The sequence below is a fragment of the Sardina pilchardus genome, chromosome 18 (assembly GCF_963854185.1).
Source record: "Sardina pilchardus chromosome 18, fSarPil1.1, whole genome shotgun sequence".
In the NCBI taxonomy this organism is placed as follows: Eukaryota; Metazoa; Chordata; class Actinopteri; order Clupeiformes; family Clupeidae; genus Sardina; species Sardina pilchardus.
Window position 1 is genome coordinate 27,226,684 of NC_085011.1, and position 19,580 is coordinate 27,246,263.

Sequence of the window (19,580 nt, forward strand, 5' to 3'; positions counted from 1 at the left end):
CATGAAAAAATGAAAAAATGTTTTCAAATTTCAATTATTCATTTTTCAGACTACTTGGTAAATTGATGACTGTTGCGTGTTTTATTTTTTTGCATTGAGTGTTCTTGGGATTTTCTCCTTAGAAGTTCGAAAGTCAAACATTGACTCATAGGCTATTCTAACTTTGTGTTTTTTCGCTTGGGGTTGGACTGAACCATGAACGCTAGGGGTTACCGGAGAGTTGCGTTGTGGCCCAGAGGTTTCACTTCACCCGATGTCTGCTTGGGTTAAGAATGGGATGTTATTAATGGGCTTAGCCTACTCTTGTCAACTTGTTGTTTAACAGCTTCTGTAGGCATGTTGGTGGAGAGGTTTTTGACTTTTTGTTCATGGGTAGGGTTGCTCACATTTATTCAAACCGTCAACAACCGTGAACAAATGTATTGTATACGATATGCCTCCCCCCCAACACACACACACACACACACACACACACACCATCAGCAGAGATTGCAACAAGTGCATGTGACAAGTTACTGTAGGCTATCTGAAGGTCTGTGAAGTCTAACCATCGAGGGCGCAGGTGAGGGAATGATCAGTCGGTCTGGTAGGCCTACGTCTCGAGCTCACTTGGCATGAATTTGACTTGATAACTCGATCTGTAGCCTATCTCTACAACAAGCCAGAGGCGCCATCCGTACATCCCTAGGCGCGTTTGGTTCAGTCCAACCACGATGCAGAAATGGAAAATTGGAAAATGGACTCAATTTTACTTTTGTTTCAAATTCATTATTTGCCGTTTCAAAAACCACACTCGAAAGTTAAAAATAGCATCAATTGTCCATTTGCTGAGTAGTCTGACATATGGAAAATGAAAGTTTTGAACCCATTTTCTATTTTTTCATGTGAATTCTGCAAATAGAACAAAGCACTGCAAAGCGTTACACGGACCCTTGAGAGCTGTGAAACTTGACCAGAACAGAGTCATACATTTCTACTCAAAAAAATAAAACACGCAACAGTCATCAATGTAGCCTACTGTAGTCTGAAAAATGGATAATTGAAATTTTAAGCCAATTTTTCATTCCTTTGATGTGAAATCTGCAAATAGAACAAAGCACTGCAAAGCGTTACACAGACCAAAAGGACTCCAAAATCTTACTGACGTATTTACCTGGCGAAAAAAGCCCCGAAGCTCCTATTTTTAGTTTAACGGACCTACACGGACCGTAGGCTATTCAAGCAAGGTGTTTTATAGTAGGCTACTGTGTTCCTCCTGATCTGAAAGTGTATGATGCAATTGTGTTCATTTTGTAATCAGATTTATATTTTGACAAAGAATTGTTAAGTTTTGATAGCAGAGTTAGGTAGCCTGCTGATAGTAGAGTTTCCATTTGACATAGGCTAGAAGGTATATTTCCTAGGGTTGTGTTAAGTTTACTTGTGTGTAGAGTTTTGGCACAGTGAGCCAAGTTTTGCAAAATGTGTTAAAGCCAACGGGCAAAAACTGTAGTGGACGCAACCACTATTGTAGTGAGTAAACACACGGTAAGCGCTCGCATAGCTCGACGCCCCCATCTGTGGTATTGCCCAGCGTCCTATGACCTGTCACGTGACGCGGACGTCCTTCCTCACGCTTCAGGTTAAACATGGCAGCGCTCTTGAGATCAGCGCGAGTACTCAAGTTATCTCCCTCTTCCTTGCTTCAGGTTGCAGGGGTGACAAAGCATGGAGCACCGCTTAGCAGGCTGTACAGTGGGGCAATCGGTGGCCGAGGAATCGGACTTTGCACAAGCCAAGGAGTTTCCAGATCTGTCAGTGTAAACAGGTACCCTAGCCGGCATGATGCTACCCATGCTTGAGGAGCGACTGTTGTGGTTGTCATTGAGAAGACAGCCTCAATGACCGTGGTATACACACTCGTGGCATATTATGAGCTTTCTTATTCATCGTAATGCATAATGTACTGTGACCGTCATCTCTTTTCTCTAACAGTCACAATCCTATGTAATCTCGGCCCTTACTCATATAAGGTGGCCTGCAAATGCAGTTGAATCATGTAACAGCTAGTGGCTAACTGTTAGCTGATGTTAGGTAACGTGCACATGCTATATAATAACATGCTATATGGTATGTTATTATTCCTTAGTTAGCTTTGTCGTTGTTAACGATAAATGAGCAGTGCATTTATAGAAGGCGACGGCTGGTTTGACAGGCTTTAGCGTAAAGTTAACGATACTTTAGCAAATTCTGTGACGGCCCCTTCGCTAAGCATCATGATGAAATGGCCAAATAGATAGCTGCTAGATGGTTTTTAAGCAGTTTCATGCAGGCACCGTTTCATGCAGGCACCGCGGATCGCACATTCATTTGATAATGCTGTTATTCTGAAAATAAAATCGATTTGACATCTGATGTAGTCCTTGATGATTTTCATTTTTGGGGATCATGAGGTCACAGGTGAAGGTCATTAAATCCAGCGTTTCGAGGCATATCCTCTGATACATACATAGCTCTCTCATCTGTCTGCAACAAAGCCCCATATTCACTCTTAACAGCATTATATGACTGACATTTGACTCTTGCTCCACATTAACAGCCAATTCTAGAACTGATCAAGTTGTGGACGTGTGTTCTGCTTTGACTTTTCTTGGTAAATGTCTTCAACTCCCAAGATATTCTGGTGTAGAAAGGATTATATAAAGGGGAACGGTAGAGGTAATCACTGATCTAAGACCCAAAAACCACCCACTGTCTATTTCTGCAGTTGGTGCTTCCATCTTCAGCCCAGCCTTCCTCAAATCATTCATTACAAACTCCCCCTCAACTCCCAAGTGGGCTGAGTTGACTTGTATGTCCATTTAAGGGCGCAGTAGCTCATTGAGCTCATAATCCATGCATATATAATGCTGCAAGCATTCTCCTATGTTTGTGTAATGGAATGCATCTCTGATTCTGATCCTGATCCTGATCCTGGTCTTAATCCAGGTCCTGGTCCTCCTGCAGGCTGTTGTGGCCCTCGGTGGCGGGCGTGCGGCGGTATGCAGCGGCCCCTGAGCAGCAGGGCATGGAGGAGGGCAGCGTGGCACTGCGCGCCAGGCAGGCCAAGCATTTTGATTGGGCCCTGGCCAAGCTGGACAGCTCGGTCCGCCGCACTGGACGCGTCACCAAGACACTGCTGCTGAACATCTTCCACGACATTTGCCGCACAGGTAGGGGATGCACACACACACACACACACACATTTGCCACGCAGATAGGGGATGGACACACACACACACACACACACACACACACACACACACACACACACACACACACACACACACACACACTTGCCGTGCAGGGGCCTGTACTACGAAGGGGGGTTACTGGCTTAGCTGGGTAACTTCGAGAGTAAGTTGATCACGTGTGGCGTACTGTAACTTCCTGGTTAACCCGTACTACGAAAGGTGGATAGGTTTTAACCGAGGTATGCTGCCATGGCAATTTACACTGCATCTCCAACCTGCTCCGAGCAGGTTATGTTCTTGGTTAACCCGAGGTTTGCGGTTAACCACACCCTTTATAGGCAAAGTACCACCCCACAATGTCGACGTAGGTTACCTGGAAGATCCATATACATTATTGGAGCGCAAATTGTAAACGGCTCTCTTCGCAAGGCGAGGGTTTTTAAAGACCGCCAGAATCTTTCTCCATAATTCCATATAGAATATTCTTTATGAAAGATATACTGTACATTCTCAGCAGAGGGAATTCGTTGCATTTGTCAGCTGATCGAGGCAAAGTGGAGGCTAAGCATAGGCAATAGGCCTATAACATATTTTCATAATTAAGAAATAATAATACAAGCTATAACAAGGCCTATAGCCTATAAACCTTCTGAATGTTTTTGAGTTTCATTTTCACCTGCTGCCAGCGGCACTGCCGTTACATCTGAAATGTTCACAGGATAGGCATACACTAAATCAGTCAATGGGGCTAAACATTCAATTATCCTTATTAATTTAGGCGCTAGAGGTTTTTTCCTAAAACATTTAATTTTGACATAATCATTTCAAAAGGCTTTAACTTAAAAGTGAGAAGAGATAGAGACTTTCTGTAAATTAGAGAAATATTAAGGATGGCCCAAAGTTTATGTAGGGATTAAATGTATCCAACTAATTTGCATATTATGACGTCATAATGACATCATATGGTGGCGGCCATCCGGATTTTTGAATTTTCATGACTTCTTTTATATTATTACAAAAATATTATTATTAATATTTTTGCTGACAGACATACACATCACCAGGACATGAAAAAGCAAAAAGAACAAACATTGTACTATACTGAATGGTCAGGGAAATAGTAAATCATCATAGGCTGCTAATAGCAAGATGATGGGAATTATGATGATGCTGCAAATTTATGTAGCAGGCCTTTTGCCGTAGAGATAAAGAATCCCTATTCATCCAGGTGACACTTCTTGTAGTGTTTCATGGTGTGGTACCTCTCATTGCAGGGCACAACACAAAGGCCCACCACACACTGCCTACACCTGTATTTTGTCTGACTAGGGCCTTTAGATCTGCCACTTTGTGTTTTTTTGTGAGGTTTTTTTTTTTTTTTTAGTTGACATACACATCACAAGGACATGGACACACAAAAAGAACACACATTGTGCCATACTAAATGGTCAGGGAAATAGTAAATCAATAGTGTAAATAATAAATAATAAATGGCAAGATGATGGGAATGCAAATTTCTGTGGCAGGCTTTTTGCTGTAAAGATAATGAATCCCTATTCATCCAGGTGACACTTCTTGTAGTGTTTCATGGTACTTCTCATTGAAGGCATAACATAAAAACCCACTCCACACTACCTACACCTGTAGCCTATTTTGTCTGTCGGCAGCAATTAGATCTGCCACGCGCGCCGGCCGAGTGGAGAGAACTCGCATGGCTCTGTCTATTCTAATTCTCGTTACGACTCCCCACACTGCCTCTGCCTCTAACATCTATTGATATTAGACAAGACAAGGCCCCACCACGTTAACCGTCCTCGCGATTATGGAGAGGCACACTGTCACTGTCGAGGGTCCATCCAGGTGACACTTCTTGTAGTATTTCATGGTACTAAGGCATAACATAAAAACTATCTCACACTGCCTACACCTGTAGCCTATTTTGTCTGACGACAACCTAGGTCTGCCACGCGCGCGTCCCGAGTGGAGTGAATCAGCATGTCTCTATTCTCAAATCATTCTCGTTGCGTCTCCCTACACTGCTGCTACGTTGCCCCACAGCTCTCCTATGTATACTTCGACCTCCATACCAATATACCCATTAGTATTAGACAAAGGCTATTCAACACGTTACCGTCCTCGCAATATGGAGAGGCACACGGAAGACGTGAAGACGGTTGGCTAGCGCGATAAAAAGGCAGTGCTCCGACGCCACTCTCATTCTCCACACAACTAACACGTCTGATGAGGGTCTGCTAACTTCCCTATGAACACCTACAACAGGTGAAATACTGTTCATAACACTGACATTGGGCAAAAGATCCACGTTTGTGCTTGGTGTAGGGCTTATCTCTACGTTGTCCAGCTGCAGCATTGCTTGCTAGGCAGAGACGTATTTGATTTGTGTCGTAGAGTGGGTTTTAATTCCTTGCAACTTTTTATAATCATTGCGCATGCCTTATCTGTAAAATAACGTGATCGCGTCATCATTAAAAGTGGTGATTTGCGCTGCAACCCACCCATTTTATGTGAACGCGCACCAACTCCGATGAGGTTAACCCCAGTTCAACAAATCAACTTTGTGTGTGTGTGTGTGTGTGTGTGTGTGTGTGTGTGTTCTGATCTCTCTCCCATGTGTCTGTGTGTGTGTTCTGATATCTCTCCCCTGTGTGTGTGTTGTGTGCGTGCGCTGATCTCTCCCCTGTGTGTGTATGTGTTCTGATCTCTCTCCCCTGTGTGTGTGTGGCTCCAGGCAACCCGAGTGGGAACCAGGCCCTGCTGCTGCTGCGGAGCTGTGGCTCTCTGCTGCCAGAGGCCAACTTCACCGAGCGCACCGAGCTGGCACACCGCATCTGGGACAAGCTGCAGCAAGAGGGTAAGGCTTGCTAGTGGAAAACACACACACACACACACACACACACACTCTCTCTCTCTCTCTCTCCCTCTCTCTTTTGGTCCCTCCTACGCATACACACACACTCTCTTTCTCTCTCTCATTCCCACACACACACACACACACACACACACACATACATGCTCTTTCGGTCCCTCCTACACATACACGTACAGTACACTCTCTTTCTCTCTCTCATTCCTGCACACACACACACACACACACACACACACACACACACACACACTCTCTCTCTCCCCCTTTCAGTCCCTCCTACACATACACACACACTTTCCCTTTCCTTCACTCTCACACACCACACACACACTCACACACTTTCTCCCTCACACAGCCACACACACACACACACACACACACACACACATATATAGACACACACATAAGTCAAACTTATATGAGATGTAACCCATGCGTTTAAAATGGGGAGCCCAACCTATGTGAGATGTAATCCATGCGTTTAAAATGTACATTCACAATCAGATTTGAGCATTTTTCTCTAGGGCCTCCAATGAGGAAGTACTCCCTTCACCTTTGGATGCTCACATTTGATCCCCTTTGACCCCTCTAGCATAGACACCCAGCTCTGCCTACAGTATGTGTGCTGCCTCGTGTGATGCCAGTCATTATAATGCCCTCCTGAATATGTCCCTGCCTGTCTGTCTCAGGTGCGTCGTATGATGCCAGCCATTACAATGCCCTCCTGAAGGTGTACCTGCAGAATGAGCACAAGTTCTCCCCCACTGAGTTCCTGGCCAAGATGGAAGGCGCCAACGTGCAGCCTAACAGGGTGGGCATTGGACCACACACACACACACGCACATGCACACACACACACACACACACACATACACACACATACACACACATACACACACACACACACACACACACACACACACACATGCACACACACTTACAGAGGAATTAACTTGAAAGCTAAACTATAGATTTGTCACACATAAGCCCCTTTCACATTGACCAAATTTAACGCTAAATCAGCCGAATTTAACGTTAAGGCTGTTCGTTTCACACTGACCGACACGGGGTGGGGAGTCAACCCGTCTCGGCAATTGAACCCGTCTCGGGGGTAGTATTATTGCCGAGGTGTGTTCAATGTGAAAGGAACAGGTCAACCCCGCTATTAGGGGTGTGTAGCTGGTGACGTATTTGGCAAGGCAGGAGGTTAAAATACAGGAAACACACAAGAGACGAGGACAACTTTGCTGTGTCCATATATATATATATATATATGGCTGTGTCCACCAAGCCCATTTTTTACACTGAGAGCGCCCTGAACCTCCTTTTCTCAACGCTTCGGTCAAGTGTTTATTGTTAAAAACCCGTCTGCTGCCAGCAGCACGTCTTTTTGGAATGTTTGCCTAATGCTAACTAACTAGCCAACGAGCTAACTGAAATGTCAGCAGTCGTTCAGGACTCGGCACACTAAAATATGACTTTGACAGACAAAATGACCTCATTTGGCATTCAAATAACATAACAAGTGGCCCGCCATCATTTGGAAAATAAACCACATAGAACTAGCACTAGCATGACAGTTGTGTTTATCAGTTTATCTCCAAGGCATGCTTAACGTCATTGTTCACTCCCAAATTGCATGTGATGTGCTGCTAGGCAACGCCTCCCATAACTCGCCTCTGAACCCGGCTTCAAACAACCCCGGGACCAAAACACGTCTACCTTGTAAACCAGAAATGTTTCTCTTGATTTCAACAAAGCACAAGTTAAGATTATTTCCCCAATGTTTTAAGAATGATTTGTGGTAATTTCACTTAGAGTTGGTAATTATACTATTAACTCTTTTGGTTCTAACTAGGCCACTAGGCGTTCCTGAGAATGATTACATTTAAATTGCAAGCCTATCGTATCGTTATCGTTGTCCCCGTGATCAACATTGTCATTACCAAACGTTAGCGACTGAACTCCAGTGATTTCAAACTTCAGACAAGCGTCCACCCACCAGGAAATAAACATTTCTCAATGGATCTAGGCCAGACTCTCTGTGAAGTCAGAGAGTCATGGTCTCCAGGCTAGTCACTGTTAACCTGTGCCTTGAAATGTATCCGTGATGTTGACCAACTGATGATCCTGTCTGCCCCTCTCCAGGTGACGTACCAGAGGCTCATCGCAGCCTACTGCCAGGAAGGTGATATAGAGGGAGCCAGGTAAGAAGTGTGTGTGTGTGTGTGTGTGCCCGCTTTTGTGTGTGTGTGTGTGTGTGTACGTGTGTACGTGTGTGCATTTATGCACAATTGTTATGCTGAAGCATATGCTGCAACACTTTGTTTACACGATAATCAATTCAAGTTAGTAAAAGTGGCGTCCGCGCCTTTGTCTTTCTTTGTGTGTCGCTTGGTGCGTAACTCCAAAAAATATTAAGTCCAGAGAAAGAAAAGAAGTCGCACACAAAAGCTGAATTATTCAGGAATGCTGATGATGGGCTAGACATGAAACGTTTGTTTCCCATTTTTTCTGTCTTTGGCTCATTATATATTTCGGTTTATTTTTTCAATACAAGTTCTTATAATTCAGCTTTTTAGTGCGACTTCTTTTCTTTCTCTACACGATAATCAACCAGGTGTAGCCCACCTGTAAGAACACTCAATGCTTAGGGTTCCAAAGTGACTTGGGCTTCAGTTCTACTCTGTCTGTTGAGAGGGATACATTTTGATATATGTTTTTTTTTTTTTGTGCTGATTATGATCAATACATTATGATTATGTTTTATTTCTGTGTCTTAAGTATCTATTTCAATCAGTGGTAGTATGTTACAACATTTGATGTCAGATAGCGCTGCTATTAGCATACAGCGCTAGTATGAATCTATTGGCTCTAATCGCCGTGGTGATGATCTCTTGTGTGGTGCTGTGTCTGCAGTACGATCTTGGGCTTCATGAAGAGCAAGGATCTGCCCATCACTGAAGCTGTTTTCAACTCCCTGTTGACTGGCCATGCTCGTGCAGGGTAAGTCCTGACTCTTCCTTGTTGGAGTTGTGTGTGTTTTCTAGATGCATGTGTATGGTGAAATGAAATCTAACCAAGTGTTATTAACCTTATGTTAAAGGAACACTTCACCGTTTTTTCATATTAAACTATGTTATTCCCTTAATTAAGACGTGTTGATACATACCTCTCACGTTTCAATCATAGACAGTAAAAGATATGGACAGAGCTATCACGTAGACGGCAGCAGAGACCGAGGAAGCAAATCTCAACGTTTTTTTTTAGGTCTTCTTGTCTCCTGCGCAGGCTCAGATGTCGTACATGTGACGTAGGCACGTAGTCTGACCGAGTCTGACCTATGGCGACGCTTTACTCTCGCTGGACGCATGCGCCTTTAACACTTTAGCATTGACTTTCGAAAAACGTTAATTACTCAGCCGATAAGACAGTTACGAGATTATTATGTCAATTTCACAATGTAGTATGTACCCCGACAATAGAAAATGTTCATATAAAGGCTTAAAACGCTTCAGCTCTAACGTAATTTGATGTCAAAGTGGCGCTTACGCCCCATAGGATTCAATGGAATGGCCAGCTAGCCACGGTCTTCTCGTTAGCATGGCGGCCGCCATACTGTCTACACTCTCAGAACGTTCGCTGACCCCTGGGTTTCAATGCGTGCACTCACTGGCTCTGGCGCACGGCTCAACTTTGATAGCATTTAGCTAGCCCAATGCATTCATTAGGATCCAAACAGAGATGAAGTTAGAAGCGACCAAACACCCCCATGTTTTCCCTATTAAAATACAGTTACACGAGTAGTCACATGACCAAGTATGGTGAGACAAAATAAAACGTGGTGCATTTCTTAGCAGGCAAAAGGGATAGCTATATTGTGTGGCGGAATAACATTGGGAGCACTTACTGTAGACTCTGCGCAGTAATATTCTCACTCCAAAGTGAAACTGAAAGTGCAAAAGTGAGGATATTACTGCGCCACACACGCGGTTGACATGGGCGTAGTGATCAGAATGCGAAGTAGCTTTGAAGCATCCTGCAAGTTGTTGTTGATAAAGAACTGAAACAATGCTATTGCGCTGCTGCGTGTTCTGAAGTCAGGCTTGTCATATATGAGAGAAAGCTCTGTTTGCAGATGTGGTTTGCTCCACATTAAATATGCATAAACTGCCTGTCCCAATACCGCAGTGGGGAAGTCTTTTGGGTATTTAGGAAACCGTTCCGTCAAACCAAGCAACTGTGGCCAAGTGCCCAGTAAAAGCAAATCCATCCCTGGCATTGGCAATTACTGTATCGCACACCTCATATCTTACTCTCTGCAAGTTTGTAGCGTTTCCTTCGTATAGGCTACTTTGTTGACGTTTGCTTCCCGGCATGCATTGCAAGTCAATTGCCTCGTTATTATTAGTTTTGAATTGAGATTGCCTCTGCCGTCGTGCCTGCACTAATTGCCTTGAAACAAAAAAAACTTTTTGGGGTTTAGTTAGATAAGATAAGATTTTTGCAGTGTGTATCTTCATTGCTAACCTGTGTGTGTGTGTGTGTGTGTGTTTGTTTTCACAGGGACATGGAGAGTGCAGAGAGCATCCTGAATGTCATGAAAGGAGCGGGCATTGAGCCTGGTCCAGACACCTTTGTGGCCCTGATGACCGCTTTCGCAGAGAAAGGAGACATCGAAAAGATCAAACAGGTGAGGCAAACCGACTTAACAGAATCTATGAGGAGTACATGGAGTCTATTGAGTAGAGTAGATTGATTATTTAAATTGTAATTGTAATTTATTTATTTCAGCAGGGACAGTGCACAAACGACATTAACCTTGTACAAAAGTAGGATAGATGCATTGTGTTATAGCAAATATTGCTAATTGTTCTTCTGTAGTAAAATGTAAAAAGTATTTAACATGTTGGTCACTAAGACTAGCAATATGAAATTGAAATTCAGTGTGAAGGAAGAGGGTGGTTATGATGACTATAGGAAGAATATTGTTATTACATACTTGGGTGCTTTTAGCATATCGCTGTGTGGTCTTAGTATGACGCCAGTAGTTTGTAGCCGTACTTGTGCTGTGTGGTCTTAGTATGTCGCCAGTAGTTTGTAGCCGTACTTGTGCTGTGTGGTCTTAGTATGTCGCCAGTAGTTTGTAGCCGCACTTGTGCTGTGTTGCTAATGTGTGGTGTTGCTGGTTTCCTCAGACGCTGGACATGGCGGAGGGCTCTGACGCCAGCCTGATGGACAGGGACCTGATGCAGGTGCTGTTCAGCTTGGCCAGAGCAGGGCACGCCCAGCATGTGCCCGTCATCGTGGAGCGCATGCGCCACGAGAGGGGTTATGTGCCAGGTACACACACACACACACACACACACACACACACACACCCACCCTCACACACATACGGGTATTGTGACGAGGTAACTAGGTTCTATTCATGTAGGTTAATAACGTGTGTGTGTGTGTGTGTGTGTGTGTGTGTGTGTGTGTGTGTAGACGCCATGAACCTGTGCCTGAGCCTGATCACCCAGGGCCAGGAGGACACGGCGTACGCTGTGCTGAAGACCTTCCCCCGGCTGCAGGAGGCGGGGCAGAATGGGGAGATGCCTGACCTGGGCAACTTCTTCCTACGCCACTGCATCAACATGGACAAGGTACACACACACACACACACACACACACACACACACACACACACACACACACACACACACACACACACACACACACACACACACACACACACACACACACACACACACACACACTATAGAGTCCCCTCCATAAGTATTGGAACACATGCTAAAGACTATAAAGAGGAATATAAATATACAGACTATAATCTTTTGGAAATTGATCTTAATGCTTTCAATAAGAAAATGAGGAAATATCCAACCTTTATGGACATCAGTTTTCTTTGTGAATGAATAATGTATCGTAAATAAATAACGTTTTTCCTTAAAATACAGGGGTCATAAGTATTGGAACGCCTATGTTAACCCTATGTGTTAACGTTCCCATAGAGGCAGCCATTTTGTTTTAAAATGCCAGTTATTTCATGGATCCAGGACATTATGCACCCTGATAAAGTCCCCTTGGCCTTTGGATTTAAAATAACTCCACATCAGCACATATCCTTCACCATATTACAAAGAGATTGGCATGGTTTTATTTCAGTTAGCCTATTAACTGGTTTGATTTGATTGCATTGAGCGCAATGAGAATACACACACACGCACACACAAACACACACACACACACACACATACACACACACAGGTGTCCTGGTCTCGGGTATGCTGCTGCGTATGAGAGTATGTGTTGATGAAGTGACCGTGCTAATGCTAAAGGTCTTTGTCTTGGTCAGTCTTTGGAGAAGCTGACCCACTACTGCAGAGACCTGAAGGACTCTGGACTGCACACCAGACCCATGCAGTTTGCTCTCTTCTGCGCCCTGGATGCCAAGAAGACTGGTACGGCCTGCCTGCCTATGCCAGCATTCTCCTTTGCCACATTTGGCATTGACTTATTTGACCAACAATGCAGCATTTCTACATCAATAGTACAATAGTACAATAGTACCAAAGTGCTTGTTGTGACTCACTACTCTCTCTCCCTCTTCTCCCTTCTCTCTGCAGGTCTGGCGGTTGAGCTGATGAAGGTAATGAAGGATGAAGGCCTCCCTGTCCGTCCACACTTTTTCTGGCCACTGTTCGCACACCACCAGCGACAGAAGAACACACCTGGTGAGTCACCTTCACCTGCAACTCAAACCTGATTGGCTCGCAGCAGAAGTGCTGCTTCTTAAACCTGATTTGTTGATAATAAATGTATAATATATACACATTATAATATTGCTTTTGGAATACTATTTTACTTTTTTTTAGTGTTTCTAGGTCTGTGAGCAGGTTTTTGTCACAGAGCAGGATTTGAAATCTTCTTGGTCTTGATCTTCAGAGCAGGATTTGAAATCTTCTTGGTCTTGATCTTCTTGCTATATGCAGACTCACAAGCAAGATACTTCATTTAGTCTGAAAATGTTGATGTTTGTGTTTTTAACGTGATGTATCAAGTGAATATTAGGGTGACTTAAAGGTAGGGTGAGTTGCCCTGTGGAACATTGCCCAATACGTGACACCTAGGGACATGACTGCAGGTCGGATTCGAACCTGGGTCTCCGTGGGCACTCACACCCGTATATTGTACGAGCGCTGTAGCCTGCTGCGCCACAACACCCCCTAGTGGAATTTAATGTGCTGGCTTGACATCATAATAAAGCCCACTAAAAAGCAGAAAATGTCCCCCAAAAGGGCCCGTCTCCCTATAATATCTGTTCAGGAATCCAACGGATGTCCTGGAATATTAGACGATGTGATGTTGTGGTATTGCGGAGAGCGACGCACTTTGTTGTTGGAGAAGAGTGAAAAGGCGACGGAGGAAGATGTATCTGTCGTCACGGTTTCCCCTCATTCCACACCAGCATGGAACACAAACATTCAGTTTTGCTCTTGGAGCCACACAATAGTGCATCATAGATTCCTCTACCGTGTGTGTGTGTGTGTGTGTGTGTGTGTGTGTGTGTGTGTGTGTGTGTGTGTGTGTGTGTGTGTGTGTGGGGATTGTGTTACGTCCCTGGACTGTCAGATTAATTCAAGTTCATGTAGACACACACACACACACACACACAGCCCTGTGGTCCAGGGTCATTGTTTTCCAGGCTGGAGAGCATGATCTAGGGGTGGTACGAAGATGAAAACAGTCTTTATCTTTAGGCCAGCCTTTCGCTCTCTCTCTCTCTCTCTCTCTCTCTCTCTCTCTGTGTGTGTTGGAAAGTGACAGGATCAGATTTAGGGGATCATGTCCTGGTCACTCTCATGATTGATGATGGTGTTTGAGACACCGCGACAACATCAGCAAATCCGGCCCTGCCTGTGGTGTGCTGTCTCACTGTTGTTTGTACACACACACACACACACACACACACACACACACACACACACACACACACACACACACACACACACACACACACACACCTCCTGTTAGAGGTCAGAAACCAATGAGTGACAAGCTTTTGCATTTAACTAGCAGGGCCAGCTAGAGAGGAAGTTCAACGGCAACAACGATGTTGTCTCCCTATCTTTCTTTCTTTCTCTCGCTCTCTCTCTCTCTCTCTCTCTCTCTCTCTCTCTCTCCATTTCTCTCTCTGTTGTTATTTCCCACTCCCATTCCCACTTATGTTCACGGGACGTCGGATCCTTGTGATGTATGGGTCACAGGGGGCAAGTCGGTTGGATAAAGATCCTGTGTGTGTGTGTGTGTGTGTGTGTGTGTGTGTGTGTGTGTGTGTGTGTGTGTGTGTGTGTGTGTGTGTGTGTGTGTGTGTGTGTGTGTGTGTGTGTGTGTGTGTGTGTGTGTGTGTGTGTGTGTGTGTGTGTGTGTGTGTGTGTGTGTGTGTGTGTGTGTGTGTGTGTGTGTGTGTGTGTGTGTGTGTGTGTGTGTGTGTGTGTGTGTGTGTGTGTGTGAATAATGTAGATGGTATAGTGCAGAGAGTAGAGGTGAAAATGGCCAGTGAACAGATTGGCTGGTGTAAGTGGATACCCGACCTGGATGTAGCAGGGCAGGGATTCGCACGGTGGACGCTCAGTAGCCGCATGGCTGGCCAACGCAGAAGGAGCGCTATAATACACTTGGTGTTTGTGTGAGTGTGTTGTGAGATTGACACACACACACACACACACAGACACCGCTTATGCGTGAGGGCCGACTCAAGCGGACCCCTTGGTCTAGGTCTTGGCTTTTAGAGGACCATTGTGTAAAATATTAATAGGGATTACATTCTACGACCAGCGACTCCATCACACACGCACATACATATACGTTATGTATATATATACACACATATACATTTGGTTTGCCCATGTTTCTAAGAGCTAAAGTGATTTTTGAGCTGGATGAGCAATGTGTGTGTGTGTGTGTGTGTGTGTGTGTGTGTGTGTGTGTGTGTTGGCACGTGCTTCCATGAAAGTGGAGGCCAGAGCGATGTGATTTCTTTTTTTTCCTTGACAGCTGTCGTGTGTATCCAGGTGTGGAGTGTCTGGGTATGCATGGTGTACGTGTGTGTGTGTGTGTGTGTGTGTGTGTGCACCTTCCTAGATGGAGTGCCTCGTGTCATATCTCCAGTCCGCCCCTGATGCTAAATGCGTTTGTGTTTAGGTTGGGCTGCCAGCAGCACTAAACACGAGTCGGCTCCACAAATGCAGTTTCCTCAGGGCTGGATGGCAGGCCATCAGCTGGAGTGCTGCGCTGCAAAAAGTGTAAAAAGTGTGTGTGTGTGTGTGTGTGTGTGTGTGTGTGTGTGTGTGTGTGTGTGTGTGTGTGTGTGTGTGTGTGTGTGTGTGTGTGTGTGTGTGTGTGTGTGTGTGTGTGTGTGTGTGTGTGTGTGTGTGTGTGTGTGTGTGTGTGTGTGTGTGTGTGTGTGTGTGTGTGTGTGTGCGAGAGCCGGGGGCTGCGCTCTCGGTCTCCGCCCTTCTCTCCGGGGCTTAGAGGTGTCCGTCTGAGCGACTGGTTCCTGAGTGCGCTTGATTGGCTGCGGTAGATGTGAAGGCCCTGTTGACCCCACCTCTGGAGGCTTGACCTCTGCCCTGCCCCGGGGCGGTTGATGGGGTGTGGTTGGGGGTGTGTGTGTGTGTTCGGGGTTAGCCTCAGGCTGGAGATGGGGACGCTACCCCCACCCCCTCTTCTCTTAACCCACGGGAGCCTTGAGGTGAAGGGTCATTATGCGCCACCGACAATACGAGTGTGTGTGTGTGTGTGTGTGTGTGTGTGTTTGTGTGTGTGTGTGTGTGTGTGTGTGTGTGTTTCTGTTCTGAGGGGATGTGAGAGAAGAGATCTGAGGGGCAGTGGGTTCATCTATGTTAAACACCCTGTCAAACAAGCTCATTTCTTCTGTCCCTTTCGTGTGTGTGTGTGAGAGAGGGAGACACACACACACACACACACACACACACACACACCACACTGCATGTTGCCTAATTATCACTACATGTTTTTTTGGGTGTCCCAATTTAATCCAGAGCAGTGACTAAATGGTGATTATGCCGGGGCTCTTAAGGCATCACTTATTGATGGGGGCATTTTTAGGTGATGAAAGCATCTCAGCCGTGTGTGTGTGAGAGAGAGACTGTGTGTGTGTGTGTGTGTGTGTGTGTGTGTGTGTGTGTGTGTGTGTGTGTGTGTGTGTGTTTCGGGCCACTGGAGGACTGCGTACCCATAAGGCCGTGTTCCATTGCGCTTGCATCGCTGTCAGTCCATTTGCTTGTCGAGCCGCTTAGCGGAAGGAAGCGCAAAGAAACTTCCCTCCTTTCTCCTTTACACACGGCCGCTCAGACCATCCACACACACACTCCTCATGAAAGATGTACACACACACACACACACACCTCCCTCCCTCCCTCTTTCTTCTACTCTCTCTCTTTCACTGTTTCCTTTCGTTTTCTCTTTCTCTGCTCTCTTTCACCCTATGCTGTCCTCAGAGAGAGAGAGAGAGAGAGAGAGAGAGAGAGAGAGAGAGAGAGAGAGAGAGAGAGAGAGAGAATGTGTGTGTGTGTGTGTGTGTGTGTGTGTATAAAGCGGGTGCGAGGCTGGTGTAGCGTAGTGGACAGCAGCGTGCGCTGTGTGTGTGTGTGTGTGTGTGTGTGTGTGTAGCGGCATGTGACGGAATGCGTAGTGACTTGATTTCATGTAAATGCGAGCGCTCTGAGGGAGTTCACTTTGGATTAGGCGCGCCGCTCTGCACCCACATGAAATATTCAGCGCCATGTCACTTTCTGTCCACAGGTGTCACTAGCGGGCAAGAACCGCACCGCACCACACCACACCACACCACCCCACACCACTCACACAGAGAGAGAGATGGAGGGTGTGTGTGTGTGTGTGTGTGGGGGGGGGGAGTTAGCATTTTGATGAGGTGTGGATTTGGGCAGGCTGCGTTGAGGAAGCATATGCTGGTGTTGGCGGAGAGAGAGAGAGATGTGTGTGTGTGTGTGTGTGTGTGTGTGTGTGTGTGTGTGTGTGTGTGTGTGTGTGTGTGTGTGTGTGTGTGTGTGTGTGTGTGTGTGTGTGTGTGTGTGTGTGTGTGTGTGTGTGTGTGTGTGTGTGTGTGTGTGTGTGGGAGAGCATATGCTGGTGTTGGCGGAGAGGCCCCCAGCGAGAGCCGCATGTCAGCATGAGAGGGGTGCCGACGACGCCTTATCGCTTCTGACACGCCACGGTCCCACCAAACACACCACACTACGCTACACACACACACTCTCTCTCTGTCTGTATGGATGTCTCCCTCTGTCTTGTGCTTCACTCTTCCTCCATCTCTCTGTGGCCCCTTTGTGTCTTTCTTTCTCTCTTCTACGTTGTTGTGTGTTCTGTCTCCTCGCTGTAGTCTTGTTTTCTCAAGTGTTATTTTACAATGTTTGTAAACAGAATGTGACCAGGTCTTTTCGGAAGTCACGTCTGTGCCCCCCCCCCCCCCCCCCCCCCTTCTTCCTCTCCTTTGCCTTCTCTGTTCATCCACCTCAACCTTTTCATCTGTCTCTTCCTCTTTCATCTTTCTATCTGTCTCCTCCTTTTTTCCTTTTCACCTCTGTGCCCTCCTGTCTTCCTGTCCCCCCCACCTTCCTTCCCCATAATTAGTGTACAGATCTTCCCCAAAAAAAAACTCCCCAATGATCATGTCTGTCGTCGTGGTGACCTGTCGTCTCTCTCACCACACACTCGCGGGAAACGGACAGACTAGCGTTTCCAGAATGGAGTGAGTGTGGAGAAGAGAGATGGAGGAGAGGAGTGGAGGCCTGTTCCCTTCTTTTTTTCCCCCTCTTTCTCTTCCCTCCTTCCTGCCTTCCTGCCGGCTTACGATCATCGGAGCGCCGGGGTTCCGCTCGTTGATCTCGTGTGACTGTAGTGCCCTCTCCGTGTCCTTGCCACCGCAAGGCGCTGGAAGTTGAGCAGGGAAAAGTTCAAGAGGAACGCTCCCTTTGTTGGAGGGGAACAGGGGAGCAGGCGTCGTTCACTGTAACGCGGCATTCACACTAAGAACAAGAACAACAACGATAACTATAACCATAACAATAGTGATAAGAGCGGTGATAAAAGCAATGCTAACGATAAGTCTCTCCTCGTGTGAAAATGTGAATGGTTTTGATTGGTTGTTAGCTTTTTATTGTTTTCAAAATCAGTCCGAAAGTGATCCCCAACTCCATCGTTCTTCATGTCGTTATTGTTATAGTTTATGTGGGAATTATTGACAGCGGTATTTGTTTGTAGTTCTTATCGTTCTTGGAGTGAGCGGCCCTTAACAGTATGTCTTTGGCTTGGCATGAGTGCTCAGAGCAAACTTCCATTGAAAGGATAAACAAAACGCACTTTCAAGCAATTAGTCTTCTCTGTTTTCTAACGCTAATCTTCATCTTCAGAAACTTGGGTTGATCTACTCCAAAGAAAGGAGCACGTGCGTGTGTTTGTGTCTGTGTGTGTCTGTGTATGTGTACATATGTGTTTTTTGTATGCGCTCATTAATAGATAAAGGGAAAAGAACACGGGAAAGAGGCTGTTGTGTATTCCTCTTCATCTCAACGGCTCGCTTCATAGGCTGATTTAACACATGAAAGTGTTTTTGTCTGAGGGAGAGAAGCGTCCTCAAGGAAATGGGAGGTGGTCTTCATTCTTCCTCCTGGGGTCACAAGTTGGCTGAAAGAAACCCTGTAGTGGTTCATGTCAGTCGCGGTTATTAATTCATCAATGGATTTGTTCATTCATTCCTTCATTCATTCAGTTGGTGCCAAACATCAAGCACACACACACACACACACACACACACACACACACACACACACACACACACACACACACACACACACATACACACACACTCTAACAAAGGAGAATGGCCTGTTAAAGGGCAGGAGAAGTGCTGACGATGGCTGTGTCAATTTGGGGCACGTGAGTGAGTGAATGAACCTGTGCAGCAGAGAGAGAGAGAGAGAGAGTGAATGAAAGAGTGCTTGGCAGATGGATGGAGGTAAAAGCGGTCATCTCGCTCTCCATTTTCCAGCCCCATTCACAGATCGGCATGTCTGAAAGGCACCGATAGCTGCCCACCGGACACCACGGGGGCGGGAAGTGCACCCATGTTTTATTAACCACCTGAACAGGTGTGCCCCTTTCATAAAAAAAAGAACTGGAGGAGGAGGAGGGGGGGGGGGGAGTGAGTGATGGAGAGAGATATGGATAGAGTGAAAGAGAGTGGGGAGGGATGAGAGAGTGTGTCCATTGAGGGAAGTGTGTGATCGCTTGTTTACTTTTTCTTGAAAGCAGCTCAGGCTGGTGAGAGCTGAGATGGCGGGACAGAGGAGGAGGAGGAGGAGAGGCATGAATGAATGAGTAGGGCAATGGAGGGAGAGAGGGAGAGGGAGAGAGAGAGATATGGAGATTGG

General features: G+C 45.9%; 1 protein-coding gene across 2 annotated transcripts in view; it reads left to right on the plus strand.

Annotated features, from left to right (window-relative positions):
* Positions 1-1,600: 1,600 nt before the first annotated feature.
* The window catches only part of lrpprc (leucine-rich pentatricopeptide repeat containing), a 73,939-nt gene continuing 55,959 nt past the window's right edge, over positions 1,601-19,580 (plus strand). Inside the window, exons 1-11 of one of the 2 annotated variants that reach the window (XM_062519889.1) lie at positions 1,601-1,807; positions 2,968-3,191; positions 5,962-6,084; positions 6,789-6,910; positions 8,248-8,306; positions 9,019-9,105; positions 10,666-10,792; positions 11,298-11,442; positions 11,590-11,747; positions 12,461-12,566; positions 12,732-12,839. In XM_062519889.1, the coding sequence (XP_062375873.1) occupies positions 1,629-1,807; positions 2,968-3,191; positions 5,962-6,084; positions 6,789-6,910; positions 8,248-8,306; positions 9,019-9,105; positions 10,666-10,792; positions 11,298-11,442; positions 11,590-11,747; positions 12,461-12,566; positions 12,732-12,839 (1,438 nt within the window). In that variant the 5' untranslated portion in view covers positions 1,601-1,628. The remainder of the gene's footprint in view (positions 1,808-2,967; positions 3,192-5,961; positions 6,085-6,788; positions 6,911-8,247; positions 8,307-9,018; positions 9,106-10,665; positions 10,793-11,297; positions 11,443-11,589; positions 11,748-12,460; positions 12,567-12,731; positions 12,840-19,580) is intronic. The other variant, XM_062519890.1, reaches the window with a different exon arrangement.